The sequence below is a fragment of the Pseudorca crassidens genome, chromosome 11 (genome assembly GCF_039906515.1).
Source record: "Pseudorca crassidens isolate mPseCra1 chromosome 11, mPseCra1.hap1, whole genome shotgun sequence".
In the NCBI taxonomy this organism is placed as follows: domain Eukaryota; kingdom Metazoa; phylum Chordata; class Mammalia; order Artiodactyla; family Delphinidae; genus Pseudorca; species Pseudorca crassidens.
This window is the reverse complement of record NC_090306.1, coordinates 86,072,791-86,091,831: the sequence shown is the minus strand read 5'-3', so window position 1 is coordinate 86,091,831 and position 19,041 is coordinate 86,072,791. Positions and strand designations below refer to the sequence as shown.

Sequence of the window (19,041 nt, the reverse complement as noted above, 5' to 3'; positions counted from 1 at the left end):
CCTAGAGTTTTTAACACCTTCTCTGACTGGCAGACTGCTATTTAACCTTCAACGACTATCCAAAATATTAGTCCTTTGAAAAGCTTTCTCTGTCCCTCAACCCCAGACAGAATTAACCTTTATGTTTCGACGTGACATAAATAGATTGATTCAACAGATTTTAACTACATACTCCCAGGGCCGCACTTCCCTAACAATAAAAAATCACAGGCAGGACTTCCCTGGTGGTGTGGTGGTTAAGAATCCGCCTGCCAATGCAGGGGACATGGGTTCAAACCCTGGTCTGGGAAGATCCCATGTGCTGCAGAGCAACTAAGCCCATGCGCCACAACTACTGAGCCTGAGCTCTAGAGCCCGTGAGCCTCAACTACTGAAGCCCGCGTGCCTAGAGCCCGTGCTCAGCAACGAGAGAAGCCACTGCAATGAGAAGCCCGCGCACCGCAACGAAGAGTAGTCCCCGCTCACCATAACTAGAGAAAGCCTGCGCGCCATAACGAAGACCCAACGCAGGCAAAAATAAAAATAAATAAATAAATAAAATTTTAAAAAATATTAATTAAAAAAAATCACAGGCAAAAATAAACAAATAAATAAAATAAAAGTGTCCACTCTACAGTACCTAGTCCATAACCTGAACTTGGTTAAGTAAATATTTGTTTGGTGAATATTTGCTGAACAGATTTAGCTTTTATCACATTTTGTTTTGCTTATTTCCATTAAAGCACGCGATTCACATCTCCTTAACAAGATTATAAATTCCCTGAAGACAGAGCCTTTGCCAAGCTTCGTTTATATTCCCCAGAAGGCTTACTCAACGCTAAACATAGTATTAACTACTCAGTTAATATTTGCAAAAGTAAATTACTTTTTCTATGGTTTCTTTGATGAGTGTCACTGGCAAGGAAATATTTTCACCTAGGATCAAAGCAGAAATTACATCCAAGAGGGTCGCCCGGCAAGATCTGGAGAGATGGGCTATTTGTAATGTTTGAGACAACACCTGTAAAATAAAAGGAAAAACAATGCACACTTAGCAATCAGCTTCTAATGAATAGGCTCTAAGCAAATTAAGTTGGGAACTCACTTTACAAACGTCAACAGGGTTGGTTATCTTTGATCCATTTCCATGTTTTACAAGTATCAGATATGTTTCTAACAACCTTTTAAACTGTTCAGAACTTTCCCCACAGTTAGTCTTGGTTACTTTTGTATGTAGATCCAGGAGTGATTCCTGCAAATGAAGAATTTATAAGAAAGAATAACTACCAAAGATCAAACTCATCTGTTAATTTAATAATGAAAATATTGTGTGAAGCAGTTCAAATTTTCACATTCTTTTTCTGTGAAAGAAAAAAGACACATTTACTGGGAGTCACTAATGATAACCGCTAACATTTCTGAACGCACTGTTGTAAGTTCTTTACGAGTATTTCCTCATAATCCTCACTGGCAGGGAATACTATTATCCCTATTTCCCAGATGAAAAAACTGAGGACCAGAGGCTTAAATTTTCCCAAGTCACACTAGCAGTAAGTGACAAAGCCAGGATTCAAACAGAGGACTCTGGCTCCAAAGCCTGTGCTCTTAACCACTATGCTCTACTGCATCTCAAGATATCAAGGCAAGTAAAAATAGTACAGGGGACAGAGGTAAGGAAAATCCTAGTAAGTATATAAAAATATGATGACAACAATTATAAAATACAATATCCAGGAGTGATCTGCTTAATTAACAACAACAATTAACTCTTAGACTCCTAATTACACACAAATACTTAAAAATCAGAACTCACTTGCAAACATTCAAAAAATATACCAAAATGTTCCTTGTAGATGTAGAACGCTGTGGATTTGACCATGTTTTTGAGTGTTTCTCCAACTAAAGTCCATGGAAGTTGAGTTTCTGTTTCAGTAACTGGTCCTAGCTTTTGCAAAATTAGCTTCACTGCCTGTGGGAATCCAAGAATCATGAAAATGAACATGCACACTCTTATTCTCAAGTATTACATTGGTATTTCCCTCTCTGATTATTCCCCACTGTGCTCAAGCTACCTTAAAATCCGATCCAGGATAATCAAGGATATGGCAGCTCTGGTGGTTAACTACATGTCCCAAAAGAACTTCCAAACTAGGATGGGGAATTTTATCACACAATATCCCCCACCCCCCATCAATCAATTTATGTCACCTTCTAGCACCCAGGATGAAGAGAGCAGTGATTTTTTAAATTTTTTGATTGACGGATTGATTTTTTGGCCGTGCTGCATGGCAAGTGAGATCTTAGTTCCCCAACCAGGGATTAAACCCGTGCCCCCTGCGGTGGAAGGTCAGAGTCTTAACCACTGGACCACCACGGAAGCCCCAGCAGTGATTGTTTTTTAAATGAAAAATACCTAATGACCCAGGGCCTACAGTAGGTAAGCACTGTTTTTTAAAGCCCTAATGCGCCCCATTGAATGTTTTCTATTTATTCTAGGCAATCCTCTCTCCATGTCATCTGTGTAAATCTTATCTATTTTCTTTTAATCTCTTTCACATAGATTCAAGGAACTCCTCCCAGTTACTTACCGTCTCTGTACAGGAGTGAAACATATTTCTAACTCCTTTGCACATTTCAAAGAGCAACTGTCCAACTCCTTCTACTTTTTCCGGATGTTCATCAAGATCAAGAAACATTAAATTGAAAAGTGCATTTTTATCAGAAACCTAAAACACAAAATGCAAATGGAAAACTGTATTTACAACATAAACATATCCTAATGAATAATTATTATTTGCTATTCTAAAGATTCATATTTAAACGTAATTAGGATAAAAATTCTAAAAGGAATAGTGACACTTGCAATGATTTCAAACTGTTGAAAGAGTATATTATCACTTGTAATGTCACACAAAAGAGTGATTAATTCATTGGTATAATATGAAGGTATGTACCAAGAAAAACTACCTAAGGCAACAGTCTATCTTTTAAAGTAAATAGTATGCTTATATTTTATGAGTATAAAAGAAATTTAATAGCAATGTTTTTGTTTTATTACAAAAACTCTATTAAAAACAAACAAAATGACACTATACAATCAGTTCCTTCCAGGAAATTTTTATAAAAATTTCTGTTAATCTCACTGTTCATGCACAGACTGACTTGAATTAGAGAATATATATATACACTAAGTAAGAATAAAAGAGTAACCCCAATTATTTCACATTAGTGAGCAAAAACCACCTTATGGTGAGATAAACTCAAAACAGTAACAGGTTTCTCTTTATATAAAAAATATTAGTCCATAATAACTATACTATAAAAGATATCTGCTTCCGTTCATCAGATTCTTGAGGATTAATGAGCAATAAACACATAAATGATCAAACTAACCTTTCTCATCAAAAAAGTAAAGCTTTCAGCAGCAAAATTTCTTATATGTAGTTTTCTATGAGCCAGGAGTGTACTATACATGCTATAAATGAGAAAATAAGACATGTTTAATTAATCATCATTTTAATAAAGATGTACTACATGTTAACTATATGCCCAACACTGTGCAAGGTATGCAAGAAAGATGTAGCAGGTATAATAACATTAGCAGTTTAAAATCTCATTCGATTACCATGACACCCACATGTCAAACAGAAGACTGAAGATCATAGACATTAAGAACCCTAGGATTGGTGGCACTGGTCATATAAGAAAGACTATGAAAAGATGAAACTTGTAGTGATCCCTGAATGACAGGAAGAATCCAGGTGGGGAATGGAGTGCATATTGCCAGAGATCAAAGCAAGAGCAAACACAGGGTGGGCAGAAGTGATCACAGTCAAGGGATAACAGAGAGGGACTTCCCTGGTGGCGCAGTGGTTAAGAATCCACCTGCCAATGCAGGGGACACGGGTTCGAGCCCTGGTCCGGGAAGATCCCACATGCCACGAAGCAACTAAGCCCGTGCACTACAACTACTGAGCCTGCGCTCTAGAGCCCACAAGCCTCAACTACTGAGCCCGCGTGCCACAACTACTCAGACCCGCGCCTAGAGCCCGAGCTCTGCAACAAGAGAAGCATGGCAAGGAAAAGCCCAGGCACCACACTGAAGAGTAGCCCCCGCCCGCTGCAACTAGAGAAAGCTCATTGCACGGCAACGAAGACCCAACACAGCCAAAAATAAATAAATAAATAAATAAATAAGAGAGAGAGATATCAGAGAGGCTGTCTGTCTAAAGGAAGAAGGATGATATGGGTAGGGAAGGCAGCTCCAGATAAAGCTATTCAAGTCAACAGGTGGCTCTGAACACTAAGCAAAGGAGTGGGGACTCTAGCTTACATTTAAGTAAGCACTTACTATGTTACTTCATCTAATCAGCACAACGACTCTGTGGTGTAGGAACTATTATCCCCATCCTATAGATAACGAAATAGGGGCAGAAAGGCTACGCAACATACTCAAGGTCATACAGCCATGCAGCTATAACTAAATAATGACTCATATAATCACATTGTTTAAACTGGTTTCCCAAATGAAAGAAGAGCATGGAATATATCTCTCCTATTTCTGCCATATCCCCAGCATCTAATTGTTCCTTGGTCATAGCAGGTACTAATAAGTGTTGGCTGAATAAGAAATGAATAGTTTCAGAAAGAGAAATTGGGCACCAGTATAGGGTGATATAAAGGAAGAAAGAAGAGGCTGGCAGTCAAACTAAGAAGTTAGTCAAGTCATAAAAGTTTGGGCAAACAAGGGCATGAAAGAGGGCCAGTGGCAGAAGGAAATGGCAATGGATGAACCCAAGAGACATTTCAAGAGTCCCTGCAATGAAACCAAAGATCTTATAGTATCCACCAGGCCCTTTATGGTCAGGTCCCCTACTACCACATCTCTGACATCACCTGATTACTCTCCCCCTATAAACGCTGCTGCACCACCCAGGCTTCCACACTGTTCCTCGCTCATGCCAGCCCCATGCCCAAGATGTTCTCCCCCTGATAAAATGTAAACTTCATAAGAGGGGTTTTTATCTGGTTTATTTGTGAGTGCATCTCAAGCCTGATACACAGTGTACAATAAGTAGTCACTGGATTGAGTACGTGAATAGCAGAATCAAAAAGATGTAAAGTCCTTGAAGACAACTGGATCAAAGATGCCTCTAAGTGACCAAATCTCGGTGATGGGAAGAATGACGGTATCACCGTGAGAAACTGGGCAAACAAACAAAGCCTGGCATTGAGTACATATTTACTGAACACACAAATGAATGAGAAGAGCTGGCTTGAACAGGAATGTGCAGACCTTGATTTCAACAACAGTCAAGTGAAAATATCCAGGCTGTTGAAGATGTCATACAGAAAGCGAATAAATTTATAACTGGAGAGCCTGACTCAGGAGATATAAAAGTAACAGCAGAAGTCATGAGACCAAATAAACTATATATACCCCAAGATCTTGCTGGTCTTTAATGAAGTAATCTCGGTTTCTAATACGTTTTACCAAAATCTTCACGGAGAACTAGTAAAGGTCAGAAAAATATTTCTTTCTCATTCCGTGTTCAAAGGAGGGTAGAGTGAAGGGAGGTGGTACAAAAACAAAATCGACAGTCCTATCCCATATCCATACTTATACTGGGTTGGGGTAAAAGGTTAATCTTACGTGTTCCTGTGCCAACTGAAGTATGTAGAAGTAATCAGGACACCAAGTAGAAATTCCATTAAGTCCCAGATTGAAATAGATTACAAACAATCTTTGCCTTACTTTAAACAAAAAGCTGGTACAGAATTCATTCTCTTTCCCTGTCCACAGTTACTTACAAATACTGAGTGTCTCTTTTGTCTTAATCAGTATTTTAGGAGCTAGGAAAATTCAAATATTTAAGATGGGGTTCTTGAAGAGTTTATAGGTTTGTAGAGACACCATTACATTAGAAGAAACGATTATAACAGAAGTTGTGTGACATAAGTGGTATGGGATGCCAGACGTGTTCAGAGTACAAAGCTCTGATTTCTGGACAAGGTGCCCGGGCACGTATGTGGAAGCTATGGATTCAAGTCAGGCTTTGATGGTGGGGGGTCTGATTTCAATAGCTGGAGATAAGAGAAGGTCAGGTCAATGCAGACTGATGGAACAGACTACAGACCACTTTGGCTGGAGAACCAACGTTTTATAAGAAAATAATTAGAGACTGAGATGGAAAGGAAGTTTGGCGTCAGACTGAAGACAGGGAAAAGGCCAATTAAAGAACATATTAAAGTTAGGTAGCCACGTCAGCAGGTGCAAGTGACAGGTATCATACATGTTTTCATTAAATACAGATGGGAGTCAGAAAGTATCTGCTTGTTGTCAGTATCCATAAAAACTGCCCTTGACCGAAAAATAAAAAATTTAAAAATTAAATGCTAGAAAATATCATTGTAGAAGAGGATCATTCTCCTTAGGGGCTTCAAGCACACAGTTGTTTCCCCAGAGGAAATCCTGACTATTCGATATATGTATATTGCTTTTGCTTTCAAAACTGATGCAGACGGGGAGCAGAACTGACTGCAAAAGGGCATGAGAAATCTCTTGGAGATGATGGAAACGTTCTTCAACTGGATTGTGGTGATGGTTGCATAACTATAAATTTACTAAATAGCACTGAATCATATATAAAATTTTAAAGCAAAAAAAAAAAAAGAAGAAGAAAAGAAAAACCCATGTGAGAGGGAGAAATGGTCACCTGTATATATTGGACATGTCCTTCACCATCAGTCTCCACAGGTACTTGTACAGATAGGACAGTGAGGTGAAAGCCCATTCTAACAACTCCGTGTCCTGAGTCTCCAGGATTGAAGTGATAGTCAGGAAAAAGTCCTGAAAATGGGGATAGAAGTCCGTCTGCAGATCTCGTGCCAACTGTACAACTAAACTGGATGAAAAAAATAAGGAAAGGTAACTGATTCTGATACATGTAGATCAAAAACCAAATACTACAAATCTGTTTCACAAATGATAACCTATCGCCTATGATGAAAGGATTAATTAAAGCTACTAAACCAAGTCTCAAGAGAGGTATAAAATTTTTCACGTTTTAAGAGTTGAGCAAAGAAATCAGGCTAGAGCTTGTACCTTCCATCACAAGTTATATTCAGTCATTCCTATAGGGTCAAAGAAAAATCAGGTTCTTGTAAAAGTATAAAAAGCAAAAAAGTATACCCCTAAGATTCTGCTTTACAGTAATGTACTAATATTTTCATCTAACAAAAAAAGGTAAATTCTTGTTTCTAAATTACAAACACCAGATCTAAAGCATATGTAGCTATAAAACAACCTTTCTTAAAATTCAGATAAATGTTGTTGCCTTTCTTTCAACATGCTACTTACTCCAAAAGGGGTTGATAGGCATAACTGTTCTTGACTTGCAGGTGAGTCTTCAAACTCTGAACTATCTCATTTTGATGATAGACTAGCTGATTGAAAGACTGGCATTTGTCAATAACTTCTTTGTAAAATTTCCCTGGGTAAGGGAAAAAAAAAAAAAAAGAATAAGTTCTGCTTTTCCATCACACCAATATTTAGCTGTTTTGACCATATATAGTACAAATGATGGGTGAATAAAATAGAAACAAAATAGAAAATACCAAAGTGCTCCGTAAGGTTCAGTTCTCTCCACTTCAGTAGACCCTCAAAAAAGTAGGTTTCAACTTCCTGCCAAGATTAAAGCAGTCCATTAATCAGACAACTCAAAGAAAAACTATAATCAAAGTAAATAAGAATAATGATATATTAATACGTTAAGACAGTGATGATAGTCAAGAGTTGAAAAACTCCTCTTAGTTTTTTTTTAAACAGGGCATTAACTAACACACCTAAAAAAGCAATCAGGTATAAAATATGGGCAGAAGAAAAACTAAGTAATAGTCACGCTAAAAAAAAATTTTTTTCTGTTTTTCACAATTTTACGCCAAGAAAAATGTTGACTCTTACAGTTCTTTCATCCTGCTTTTGGAAATATGAATTGCTACAACCTTATAGAGAAGTAATCTGGCATTTCTATTAACATTAAAAACAGGTATGTCCTTTGATCCAGCAATTCCCTTTTTGGAGATATTTCTTAGAAAATTTGTAAATATACAAGTATAAAGACATTCATTCAGCTTTATTGTAGTGGGGGGGGGAAACATAAAAAAGCCTAAATATCCAACAAAAGGAAAATGGTTGGTATATATATTATGGTCTGTACATAATAAGGTATATTATGTTGCTATTAAAAAGAATTATATCTATTATTAAATTAGAAGGATGTTGATAGTATACTTTCAAAGTGAGAAAAGCAAGTTTCAAAGTGAAGTATATGGTAGGAACCAATTTTTCTTTAAAAAAAAAAAAAAAAGACCTCTATAAGTGTTTGTACATATTTATATGAGAGAAAAGTTCTTACTTAGATGACTACTGAATCATCACAACTGGTTACCCTGACTCCAGAGCAACTGGTTGTTCTTTCCTCCACAATAAAGCCAGAGAGATCTAAAATTTACAACTGATCATGTCACACATTCCCCTGCCTTATAATCCTAGAATGACTTCCCATAGCTTCAGGATAAATCCAAACTTAGCTTGACATATGAAGCCCTTCATGGTCCTTGATTATCTCTTCAGCTTTATCTCTCACCAGCTACCCCCTTCACCCATCTGCAGTCACCATCAACATAAACAAACATCCCACAGGCAATTATAAGCATACTGAAATGCTTGGGAGTTTCTTGAATGTGACATGCTCTCTTTAGCCTCTGTTCCTTTATAAAGGCTTCTTCCTCAGCCTGAAACAGCCTTTCCTGTTCTCTTTGCCATGCTAAAACCTATACAAACAAGACTCAATTCAGGTATCACCTAGTCCACTTCACCTTTTTTGACCTCACCTTATACCCTCACAGAATCTAGGTTAGGATCACTTCACGGTGAGTTCCCAAAGCATTATGTGCCTACCTAGATAACATAATTAGCACACTGAATTCACATATTGGAGACAAGGCATTCAAAGAGATAGTGAGCAGAGTCTGACTAGAGTCAAGTGAAAAACAGTAAAAACTGACATTGAATCCCTAATTTAAAGGCACGTTATACAGGACCTTAAAAGGCTGTCAGAGAAATAATGACTTGATGCAGCGAAAACAAGATTTTTGAGTAGAGGTGTGACTGAGTTACAGCATGGTTAGAACTGGAAAAAATTATGTGGTTTAGCTCCCCCATGTTTATTAATAAAGGAGGAAACTGAGCCCCAGGAAAGTGACTTGCTCAAAACCTCTTTAAAATTGTAGTTTCAGGAACATGGATCTGTAGCAGTGCTCGGAATGCACATGGGAAGGGAGTGGCTGGAATCAGAAGCCACCTGAGAACCAAGTAAATTTTCTAACACCACATCACCCAATAGAACTTTCAGCAATGATGGAAAACGTTCCATATCCGCACTTGGTCAGTATGGTAGCAACTAGCCACATATGGCTACTGAGCATTAGAATTTTTAATTTACTTTAAATCTAATTTGTTATGTGTGGCTACTGTTTGAGACAGCACAGGTCTAATGCATTTCATGTTCATAAAAGAATGGCTTGAGAAATTCACTTCAAAGAGAATCTAAAAAACCAACTATGAATACTTGAAGATCAGCTCATTTAACATTCTCTTACCTCATCATAGCTTGCAGTTCTATCAATCCGGTGAATAATATCGATATTCACATTTCCCAATCGTTCAGCAAACGTAAGAAACTGCAGGGGAGAAGTATATTTACAACACATCCACATTTTATACTTATCACAATCATATGTGGACAATTTCCTCGTGGAAGTATAAAGTTTAAAGGTTCAATGTGCCTCCTTACGTTCTATCATTAGAAATAATGTTACGCTTCGCTTTCAATTTCAGAGTTGTATTTTCAATCAATCATAAAATGTATAACTGAGTTTTACAACTAGAAGTAGACATCACTGCTAAATCACAGAAGATAACTTTAAAAACAAACTGAAAGACAAATGCACTGCACTACTGTACGAAGATAATGAAATATTTCTATGGATATATTTGCAAAATATCATTTCCAACAAAATTTCCATGCTAGACTGGTGGAGTGACCTAGGTAAAAGCTAGCAACGTGGCCTCGCCACATCTACTGCTAGGTTTCATACGCTGCTGCAAGTACAGGATCTGGCTAAGTCGTGGCAACAACAGTGTTTTTAAACATATACAGACCTACGGCTGTAGACTAACAAAGAAACCCTCAAGAAACAAACCGGGAAAGTGGTGTAGTAGCCAGTAGCTGGAATCACTCACCTCCTCCCACCGGCCCGCCCCCCATTCGGTCTTCAAGGATAAAAGAGCAGGAAAGAATTCCTAAGCAGTTAGTTTGTGACACTGAATTTAACTCTGGCCTGAAGAGAAGTCTCAGCCAGGCCAGACGCCGCAATACATGGGCGAAATCTGCAGTTGAAGCTTCCTCCCCCATCCCATATTTACTACACCCGGAGAGAGAGAGGCTCTTTTGCTAGAGCCTCCGGACAAATGACTTTCGCTCGGTCCAGAGCACTGTAGCCTCGGGAGCTCCGCTGAGAACTAGTCCCACGGCCGAGTTGCTTCACTCACCCGGTAAGTGTTCTCGATCTTGTGGGAAACTGGCTTTGGCTTCATGGCTGCAGAGGGGCGGCGGCCCGCGAGGATCTCGGGAAGGGTTGAAGGGATGCTACTGACTGTAGACAAGAGAAACTGGCTCCCACACTTGCACTCCCACGTACTCAGACTCTTTCTCACGTGCGGCTTGAGCCCCTGGGCGCCGCCATGTTGGAGACGGGTAGCCGGCAGAGTGAGTCACGTGGGCGGAAGAAGCGGACGGAGCAGGCGCGCCCGCGCCCTGCAGCCGGCTGGAGACTGGGAGGCTCTGGCTGAGTGGGTATGTGGGGGCGGAGTATTTTGAACTCTCTTCAGTAAAGGTTTATAAGAAAAATGTGTATTTTTATCATAAAAGAAAACATGCCTGTCATCATTAACAGCCAGTAACTACTACCTCTCACTATGTATACTGCATCAGGCAAAGCTCTTTACATTCATAATTTCACAGTAAAGCGCATTGTGAACGTTGCATGACTACAGATGAGGTACGTATTTCTAAGTCCCTTTGGCATATGGAGAAAGCAAGGATGTGCAGCCGGTAAGTGGCAGTCTGGCAGAGGGCACTGGGTTCCAATGTCTGATATTCTTTTTTTTTTTTAACATCTTTATTGGAGTATAATTGCTTTACAATGGTGTGTTAGTTTCTGCTTTATAACAAAGTGAATCAGTTATACGTATACATATGTTCCCATATCTCTTGCCTGTTGCGTCTCCCTCCCTCCCTCCCACCCTCCCTATCCCACCCTCCCTATCCCACCCCAGCAATGCCTGATATCGTTTTTTTTTTTTTTTTTTTTTTTTGCTGTACGCGGGCCTCTCACTCTTGTGGCCTCTCCCGTTGTGGAGCACAGGCTCCAGCCGCTCCGCGGCATGTGGGATCTTCCCGGACCGGGGCACGAACCCGCGTCCCCTGCATCGGCAGGCGGACTCTCAACCACTGCGCCACCTGGGAAGCCCAATGTCTGATATTCTTAACCACTATTTTTCCATTTAAAATTGGAAAGGACTTTTAAAGAAAACTCATGGTTTCGTGCACAACCAGTTAACGTTTTGGTATTTTCCTACCATTCTTACGTCCTGTTGTTAAACGTAATTATACAAACAGGTGTGTGTGTGTGTGCGTATGTTTTTTCACTTACTCATTAAACAAATGTTTCTTGACAGTCTGCTATGGGCCATGCTCTGTTATGTGAGCTGAAAAAGAGACTGATAATATTAATAATTTTGTTTGGAAATGTTTAGTCTGAGGTGCTTACATCTTAGATAGCCAAGAAGAGATATTCAGTAGACAAATTGAATATATTCCTGCCTAGAGCTCAGTGTAGAGGTCAGGGCTGGAGGTGTGACTTAAATACACTTTACAGAAAGTGTGAAGTTATTTAAAGCCATGGAACTGGATGAGATGTTTTAGGGAGAGAGCGATGAAAAGGAGGACAAAGAAAAGAAGAGGACCCAAGTTGAACGTTGGAATGCTCCACCATTTAGCAGTGACCAGAAAGGTGACTGGGAAAGAGAGCCAGTGAGGTAGAAACAGACTAGTCCTGGCCTGGAAGCAGAGCCAGTGGCCAGCTATAGTGAAAACTGAGGAGAGAGAAGTAGCTGCTGAACCTGACAAGGTGATGGTCACTGATGACCTTGACAAGTATGGTCCGGTGTAGAGGAAAGGAAGCGAAATATGTATGGATTGAGGAGGCAATCAGGTGAAGAAGTAAAGTAGATAAAACACTTTCGTATTGTTACTGGCATTACGACATCAATGTTTTTATGTTGTCACAGGGTTGCTGTAAATATTTTTAATGGATTCATAGCATTTATGGATTTTATTTTTTAGTAATAAAATATAGAAATGCCCAATGTTTGACTGGCTTCCAGTAAGCTAATTGGCTTTTTTTTTTTTTCTTTAGGTGGTTCTTCACCTTGTTGGGTCACAGAGCCTTCAAGGAGTCTAAGTCTAAGCTGTAGACCTTCTCTTCAGAAAAATACTAATAAGCTCATTCACACTAAAATGTATAGATGATTTCAAAGAGAAGTCTGCAGTTACCTGAGGGTAAGAGCCCCTACTCTAAGCAATGTTCCCAACCTATTGCTAAAATTACCCCCAGATAATTGTGTCCTTTTGCTTCTCTGTCATTTATTTTTGGTAATGGAGTTAATGGGACAATAAGGAGTAGAGAAAAACATGAAAATCAAAAAACTGACACAAGTTATATATTGCATTGTTACTCATTATATGATCCGTATAATATTGACAGCTCTGGTTGAACAATTTATCAATACAACATGGTGGTTAAGAGCATAGATGCTAGAACCAGATTGCCTGGGTTTGAATCCTGCCTCTGCCATTTATTACTGGTGTAGTCTTGGGGAAGTTACTTACCCTCTCTGAGCCTCAATTCCTTTTATGTAAAACGGAGCTAATGAAAGCACCTACCTTATAGGGCGTTGTTGTGCAGAGTAAAGAAGCTAATGGATGAAAGGTGCCAGGTACCATAACTGCACAACCTTTGACAAGTTACCTAACCTTTCTGAGACCCAACTTCCTGATCTATTAAAAGAAGTGATAATAATACCAGTTTTTCAAGGAATTGTATTGGCGCACAGAGAATGGTATAAATGTTTGCTGAATGAATAAGCAGTCTACTGTCTGGCTACCTGACAAGTTCCTTAAGGGCAGAAACCATGTACTTTTTCAACTTTGTATCACCAGCGTATCCCGTGAACTTAAGAGTTTAATGAATGTTTGTTGAATTAACAAAGCGTACAGTACTTTGTTTAACCCTGACAAACTCAAGACTAATGTAACTCCTGCACTGGATGAGCGTTGTGCCACAGGATTGTTAAGGTTTCTTCCAAAGCTGTTTCTCAGGTTCTGTGGAATGTCCAAAGCAGCCACGAAGAACACCACTGTTTACTTATGAATCTTCTTGCCCCCCAGCTTTTGCCCTCCATGCCAAGGCCATAAATACCCCTTGCAATCCTCTGTTTCTTTTTACCGCAATCGTTCTGCCTGCCCCATCCATTCCAGCTAGTTCACTTAGACACATAATTCTTTCTTTCCTTCCTTCTTAAGCTTGATTGGGAAGTTTTGCTTTTTAATCTTTGTTTCCTTAGTGCACACTCTAATTTAAAGCCCAAGGGACTACAAGAACACATGAGAAGTTTGCCTAGCCTAGACATGGAAGGCTTCTAGCTGGAGGTGACATCTAAGCTGAGATCTGGAAGATGGATAGAAGAAAACCAGGCAAGGGAGGAGCATGGACACAAATGGTGTTATCTAGGTAGAGGGAACAAGGGAAGGAGCAGTATATGCAAGGGTTCAAAGTAGTCAAATACAAATTTTTTTTTTTTTTGCGGTATGCGGGCCTCTCACTGTTGTGGCCTCTCCTGTTGCGGAGCAAGGCTCTGGATGCGCAGGCTCAGTGGCCATGGCTCACGGGCCCAGCCGCTCCATGGCATGTGGGATCTTCCTGGACCGGGGCATGAACCCGTGTCCCCTGCATCGGCAGGCGGACTCTCAACCACTGTGCCACCAGGGAAGCCCAATTTGGTTGTTTTTAGCTCTTAATCCAAAGCCACATCCTCTCAAGTTAGCACTGGGCACTGGTATCACCCTTAGTATCCTTGGGCTAATAAAAAGTAAAACAAAGAACAGGGTGAAACTCAGAGGTAGGGAGAGCCTCAGTTTCCTTAAGCGTAAGGTGGGGACAACAGTAATCCAAGGCTCTTGAAAGGTTAGTAAGATATTGTACGTGATGTCAGGAAGGGGGCAGGTCTGCATGGTGGGGCTCAAAAGTTGCAATATATCAAACGGGAAATGGTTCTGACTCAGAACAAGGGACCAAGGAAGTGAGATCTCAAACCAGTAGAGGGAAGTGAAGGGAAAAGAAGAAAGCCAAGGAAGATATTTTAGTAACTCTTAATTACGGTAGTTAAGAGAAGCTGACCCAAAGATCGTTCCCTTCTTGTGAGAACCATGTTCACTGTTGTATATAAATCGGGAGGCAGCAAGAGCATGGAGTTTGGATTCAGAGGAACATTTGGATCCCAATTCTAGGATCTTCCATGTATTAGCTGATAATTGGACCAGTGACTTAATCTCTCAGCCTCAGTTTCCTCACCTTTAAGTAATAACCAAGTCTGCCTTTTTACTTGCTGGTTAGTAAGGAGATCCTTTGACATAAAGCAGGTCAAAGTCTCTTGTAACTTATACATGCCTATATGAACAGTCTTTCTTATTTTTATTGTTTCTTTTTCAACCATATGATCGCTTTTTAGCACTGAGACCATTGAGCTTCTATTCTCCTTTCCTGGTTTATGCCTCAGGCATCAGAGACATTAGACCAGAAATTGCAAAGTGGTAGGCTTCACCAGCCCAGTGTAGCACACAGATATATTTTGCTCACCAAAAATGTTCGTGAAATCTTTTAATTTGTAAAAAATCTGGAGATTTCAAGTGAAAATCCAGATTTCTAGCTTCTCTTGAAAAATTAAAAACATCCACAGCACTGGGCCCACATTTGGAAGAGCAGCAATCACTCCCTGTAGTCCAAGCCCTGACCCCCTCGCTGCTTTATGTCTGAGGTACCCACCTGGCCCCCTTAGGCATTTCATTTTGCAGCATCTGCTCAAGAAGAAGGCTGTTGTCTTCGGTTTTGAATATGTCTCTTCCAGAGAGCAGATCATTGACGCTGCTGCCATTTTTACTGTTTAATACCGTGAGTGACTCAGCATTTTACAGGGGAGCTGGTGCAGTCTTTCCGTCGGTGTTAAAATATTTGGAACACCCTTCCCCACCTCCTGAAACACACATACAGACAAGCACACACGCTACTGCCTTCTGTGCTCAGCTTGTTTTCCTTCCCCACTTTCACTCACCGTTGGCATTTCTGTCGTGAACTTTAAATTCCTTATTTTCTTTTAAGAGATGTCAGAGGATAACCTAAATTAACCTGCTTTTTGAACAATTTAAACACCTACATATTTTCACATACCCACTTTCATGATTTCTACTCTCTATTTTTAGCCTTAACTTGACATCTTCTGTAGGAAGGATAAGGGTCTCAGTTTGGATTTATCTCCCCTTCTCCATTTTCCCACCCTCCCCTTGGTTATATCTTTGCATGCGAATTGGCTTTTGTCCTATTACATCTTAGTTGCTTCTTTGAAGGAGAGGAGAGTTGGACTCTGCTACCAGGTGTCCCAGGCTCACACCCTTGTCACTGCTATGTGAACCTCAGTTTACTCACCACCAAATTAGGGGTAATACTGGTGCCCCGCATGGAGCTGTTCCAAAGAGTCACTAACCTAATACTTTGGTTATCAAAGTGTGGTCCCCAAGCAGCAGCAGCAGCACCCAAGGGGAACTTGTTAGACATGTGAATTCTCAGGCTTCACCCCAAGCCTGTTGAATCAGAAACTCTGGGGATGGGGCCCAGTAATCCGTACTTTCACAAGCCTTCCAGGTGATTCTGCTGCAGGCTCAAGTTTGGGAATCACTGACCTCCTGTATGTTAAAGCACTTAGAACGTTGTCTGGCACATCCCATGTGCTATAGAATGTGTTTACTATTATTACTATTTAGTCTTTTATAAGTATTTGCTATTATCATTATTTTGTTCTCCTATCCACATTTGCAAGGTAGGTTGTATTATCCTCACTTTAAAGATAAGGGATCTGAAGATCGGAGAACTTCTAAGTGGTGGAAGGACTTGAATTCAGGTCTTCTAATATCAGTTTGCCTTTTTGCCACCCCACAGCTTAAGAATGTGAACTAGAAGGGCCAGGTTTAGAGAAATAAATGCTTGGATGTTATGGTAGACATTTGTTGATTTCTTGACAGTGTTTGTTCTCTCTTCCTCTGGAAGCAGCATCCTTATTTTCCTTTGAGGAATCACTCTTCCCTCATTCTTAGTGTCTGAAGTTCAGACTAGACACCTAGGAGGGCCTGTGTCCTAAGTTGTATTTCTTTGGCCAACTAACTGGTTCAGAGGTAAGCATGTGTCCCAAGCTGGGCCAGGGACCCTATCTGGAAGTTTTTTGAGCTATTGGGAAAAAGATGCTTCTTTTTCTTGAAGTTTTGCAAGATGATAGGAGCCTGAAGCTGTTGGTGGCCATTGTGTCACTTCATGGAGAGGTCTGCCTGTGAATGAACTCTGTGCAAAGTAGATGAGAGACAGGGAGGGAGAGAGATTGATTGAGATGAGCTTATGTGAGCCAATGGATCCATCCACCCAGTCCTTGGACTTTTCAGTCACCTTAGTTCACTAATTCCACTTTTGTATGCTTAAGCCAATTTTAACTGGGTTCTTTCACTTTCATCCAAAATAATACTTACACAGCTGACTTAATATTTTTGTGTTGGGGCTTTCCTAGTGGCGCAGTGGTTAAGAATCCGCCTGCCAATGAAGGGGATACGGGTTTGAGCCCTGGTCCAAGAAGATCCCACATGCCATGGAGCAGGTAAGCCTGTGCACCACAACTACTGAGCCTGCATTCTAGAGCCTGTGAGCCACAGCTGCTGAGCCCATGTGCCACAACTACTGAAATCCATGCACCTACGGCTCGTGCTCCGCAACAAGAGAAGCCACCGCAATGAGAAGTCCGTGCACCGCAACGAAGAGTAGCCCCCACTGGCCGCAACTAGAGAAAGCCTGCACGCAGCAATGAAGACCCAACGCAGCCAAAAATAAAAATAAAACAAAATAAATAAATTTATTTAAAAAAAGATACATCTTAAGAGAATGGAAAGAAGCCACAGACTGGGAAAGATACTCGCAAAACACATATCTGATAAAAGATGTGTATCCAAAACGTGCAAAGAACTCTTAAAATTCAACAATAAAAAGAACTCAATTTAAAAAGGGCAAAAGATCTGAACAGACACCTCACCGAAGAGGATATACAGATGGCAAATGAGCATATGAAAGATGCTCAACCTTGTATGTCATTAGAGAGTTGCAAATTGAAAAACATTAAGATACCACTACATACATGTTAGAACGGCTAAGTTCTAAAATACTGACAACACTAAATGCTGGAGAGGATGTGGAACAATAGGAACTCTCATTCATTGCTGGTGGGAATGCAAAATGGTACAGCCACTTTGGAAGACAGTTACCTATTTCTCATAAAGCGAAACATTGGCTTATCATATGAGCCACCTGTCACTCTCCTAGGTATTTATCTAAATGAATTGAAAACTTATGTCCACACAAAAACCTGCACATGGATGTTTATAACAGCTTTACTCATAATTGCCAAAACTTGGAAGCAACCAGGATGTCCTTCAGTAGGTGAATGGGTAAACTATGGTACATCCATACAATAGAATATTATTCATTGATAACATGAAATTAATCTGAAAAAGAATGGATGTATGTATATGTATAACTGAACCACTTTGCTGTACACCTGAAACTAACACAATGTTGTAAATCAACTATACCCCAATATAAAATAAAAATTAAATTAAAAAAAGTGAAATGCGCTATCAAGTTTCAGAAAAACATAGAAGAAGCTTAAATGCATATCACTAAGTGAAAGAAGCCCATCTGAAAAAGCTACATACCGTAGACTCCAACTTTATGACATTTTGGAAAAGGCAAAACTATGGAGACAACAAAAAGATCAGTGGTTGCCAGGGGCTGGGAGGAGGGGACAAATAGGTGAAGCACAGGGGGTTTTTAGGGCAGTGAAACTATTCTGTGTGATAGTTTGTGTAATGGTGGATATGTGATTTTATGCATTTGTCAGTACTTATAAAACAGGGGCTTCTCTGGTGGCGCAGTGGTTGAGAGTCTGCCTGCCAATGCAGGGGACACGGGTTTGTGCCCCGGTCCGGGAGGATCCCACATGCCATGGGGCGGCTGGGCACGTGGGCCATGGCCGCTGGGCTTGCGCATCTGGAGCCTGTGCTCCGCAACGGGAGAGGCTGCAACAGTGAGAGGCCCACGTACCGCAAAAAAAAAAAAGAAAGAAAGAAAACAGTACAACACAAAGAGTAAACCCTAATTTAAACACAGACCTTAGTTAGTAATAATGTATCAACATTGGTCCATCCATTGTAACAAGTATACCACAGTAATGCAAGATATTAATAATGGGGGAAATTATATGGGAAGGGGAAGGGGGTATACAGGAATTCACTATACTTTCTGTTCAATTCTTCTGTAAACTTAAAACTGCTCCAAAAATAAAGCCTATTAATTTTTTAAAATTACATCTCCTCCTAACTCCTTCTCCTTGTAAACCCAAAAGTTCTTTGGAGAAGATCATGGCTACTTGAGATGGGATCTAGAAAGACAACACCCTGCTCTTGAATCCTGGGAGCTCCAAGAGGAAGTAGGACCAGAATCTCATTAACACTAGAAACCAAGAAAATTTGGACCTGTGTGATTCAGAGTGAATCAGAAAGAGAAGTGAGT

The 19,041-nt window shown here is 40.2% G+C and overlaps 1 protein-coding gene and 1 long non-coding RNA gene across 3 annotated transcripts in view; one reads left to right on the top strand and one right to left on the bottom strand.

The window, feature by feature from the left end:
• Positions 1-10,836, bottom strand: part of UTP20 (UTP20 small subunit processome component) — a 94,677-nt gene extending 83,841 nt beyond the window's left edge. Inside the window, exons 1-10 of one of the 2 annotated variants that reach the window (XM_067697688.1) lie at positions 10,595-10,836; positions 9,643-9,723; positions 7,597-7,663; positions 7,340-7,472; positions 6,696-6,884; positions 3,373-3,454; positions 2,568-2,705; positions 1,793-1,948; positions 1,085-1,231; positions 866-1,000 (exon numbers count right to left, since the gene is read on the bottom strand). In XM_067697688.1, the coding sequence (XP_067553789.1) occupies positions 866-1,000; positions 1,085-1,231; positions 1,793-1,948; positions 2,568-2,705; positions 3,373-3,454; positions 6,696-6,884; positions 7,340-7,472; positions 7,597-7,663; positions 9,643-9,723; positions 10,595-10,639 (1,173 nt within the window). In that variant the 5' untranslated portion in view covers positions 10,640-10,836. The remainder of the gene's footprint in view (positions 1-865; positions 1,001-1,084; positions 1,232-1,792; positions 1,949-2,567; positions 2,706-3,372; positions 3,455-6,695; positions 6,885-7,339; positions 7,473-7,596; positions 7,664-9,642; positions 9,724-10,594) is intronic. The other variant, XM_067697686.1, reaches the window with a different exon arrangement.
• LOC137202322 (uncharacterized) lies at positions 10,833-18,100 on the top strand. The gene is made up of 3 exons (XR_010932544.1): positions 10,833-11,103; positions 12,523-12,665; positions 16,991-18,100. It is a non-coding gene; the product is annotated as an uncharacterized lncRNA (long non-coding RNA).
• The last annotated feature ends 941 nt before the right edge of the window (positions 18,101-19,041 follow it).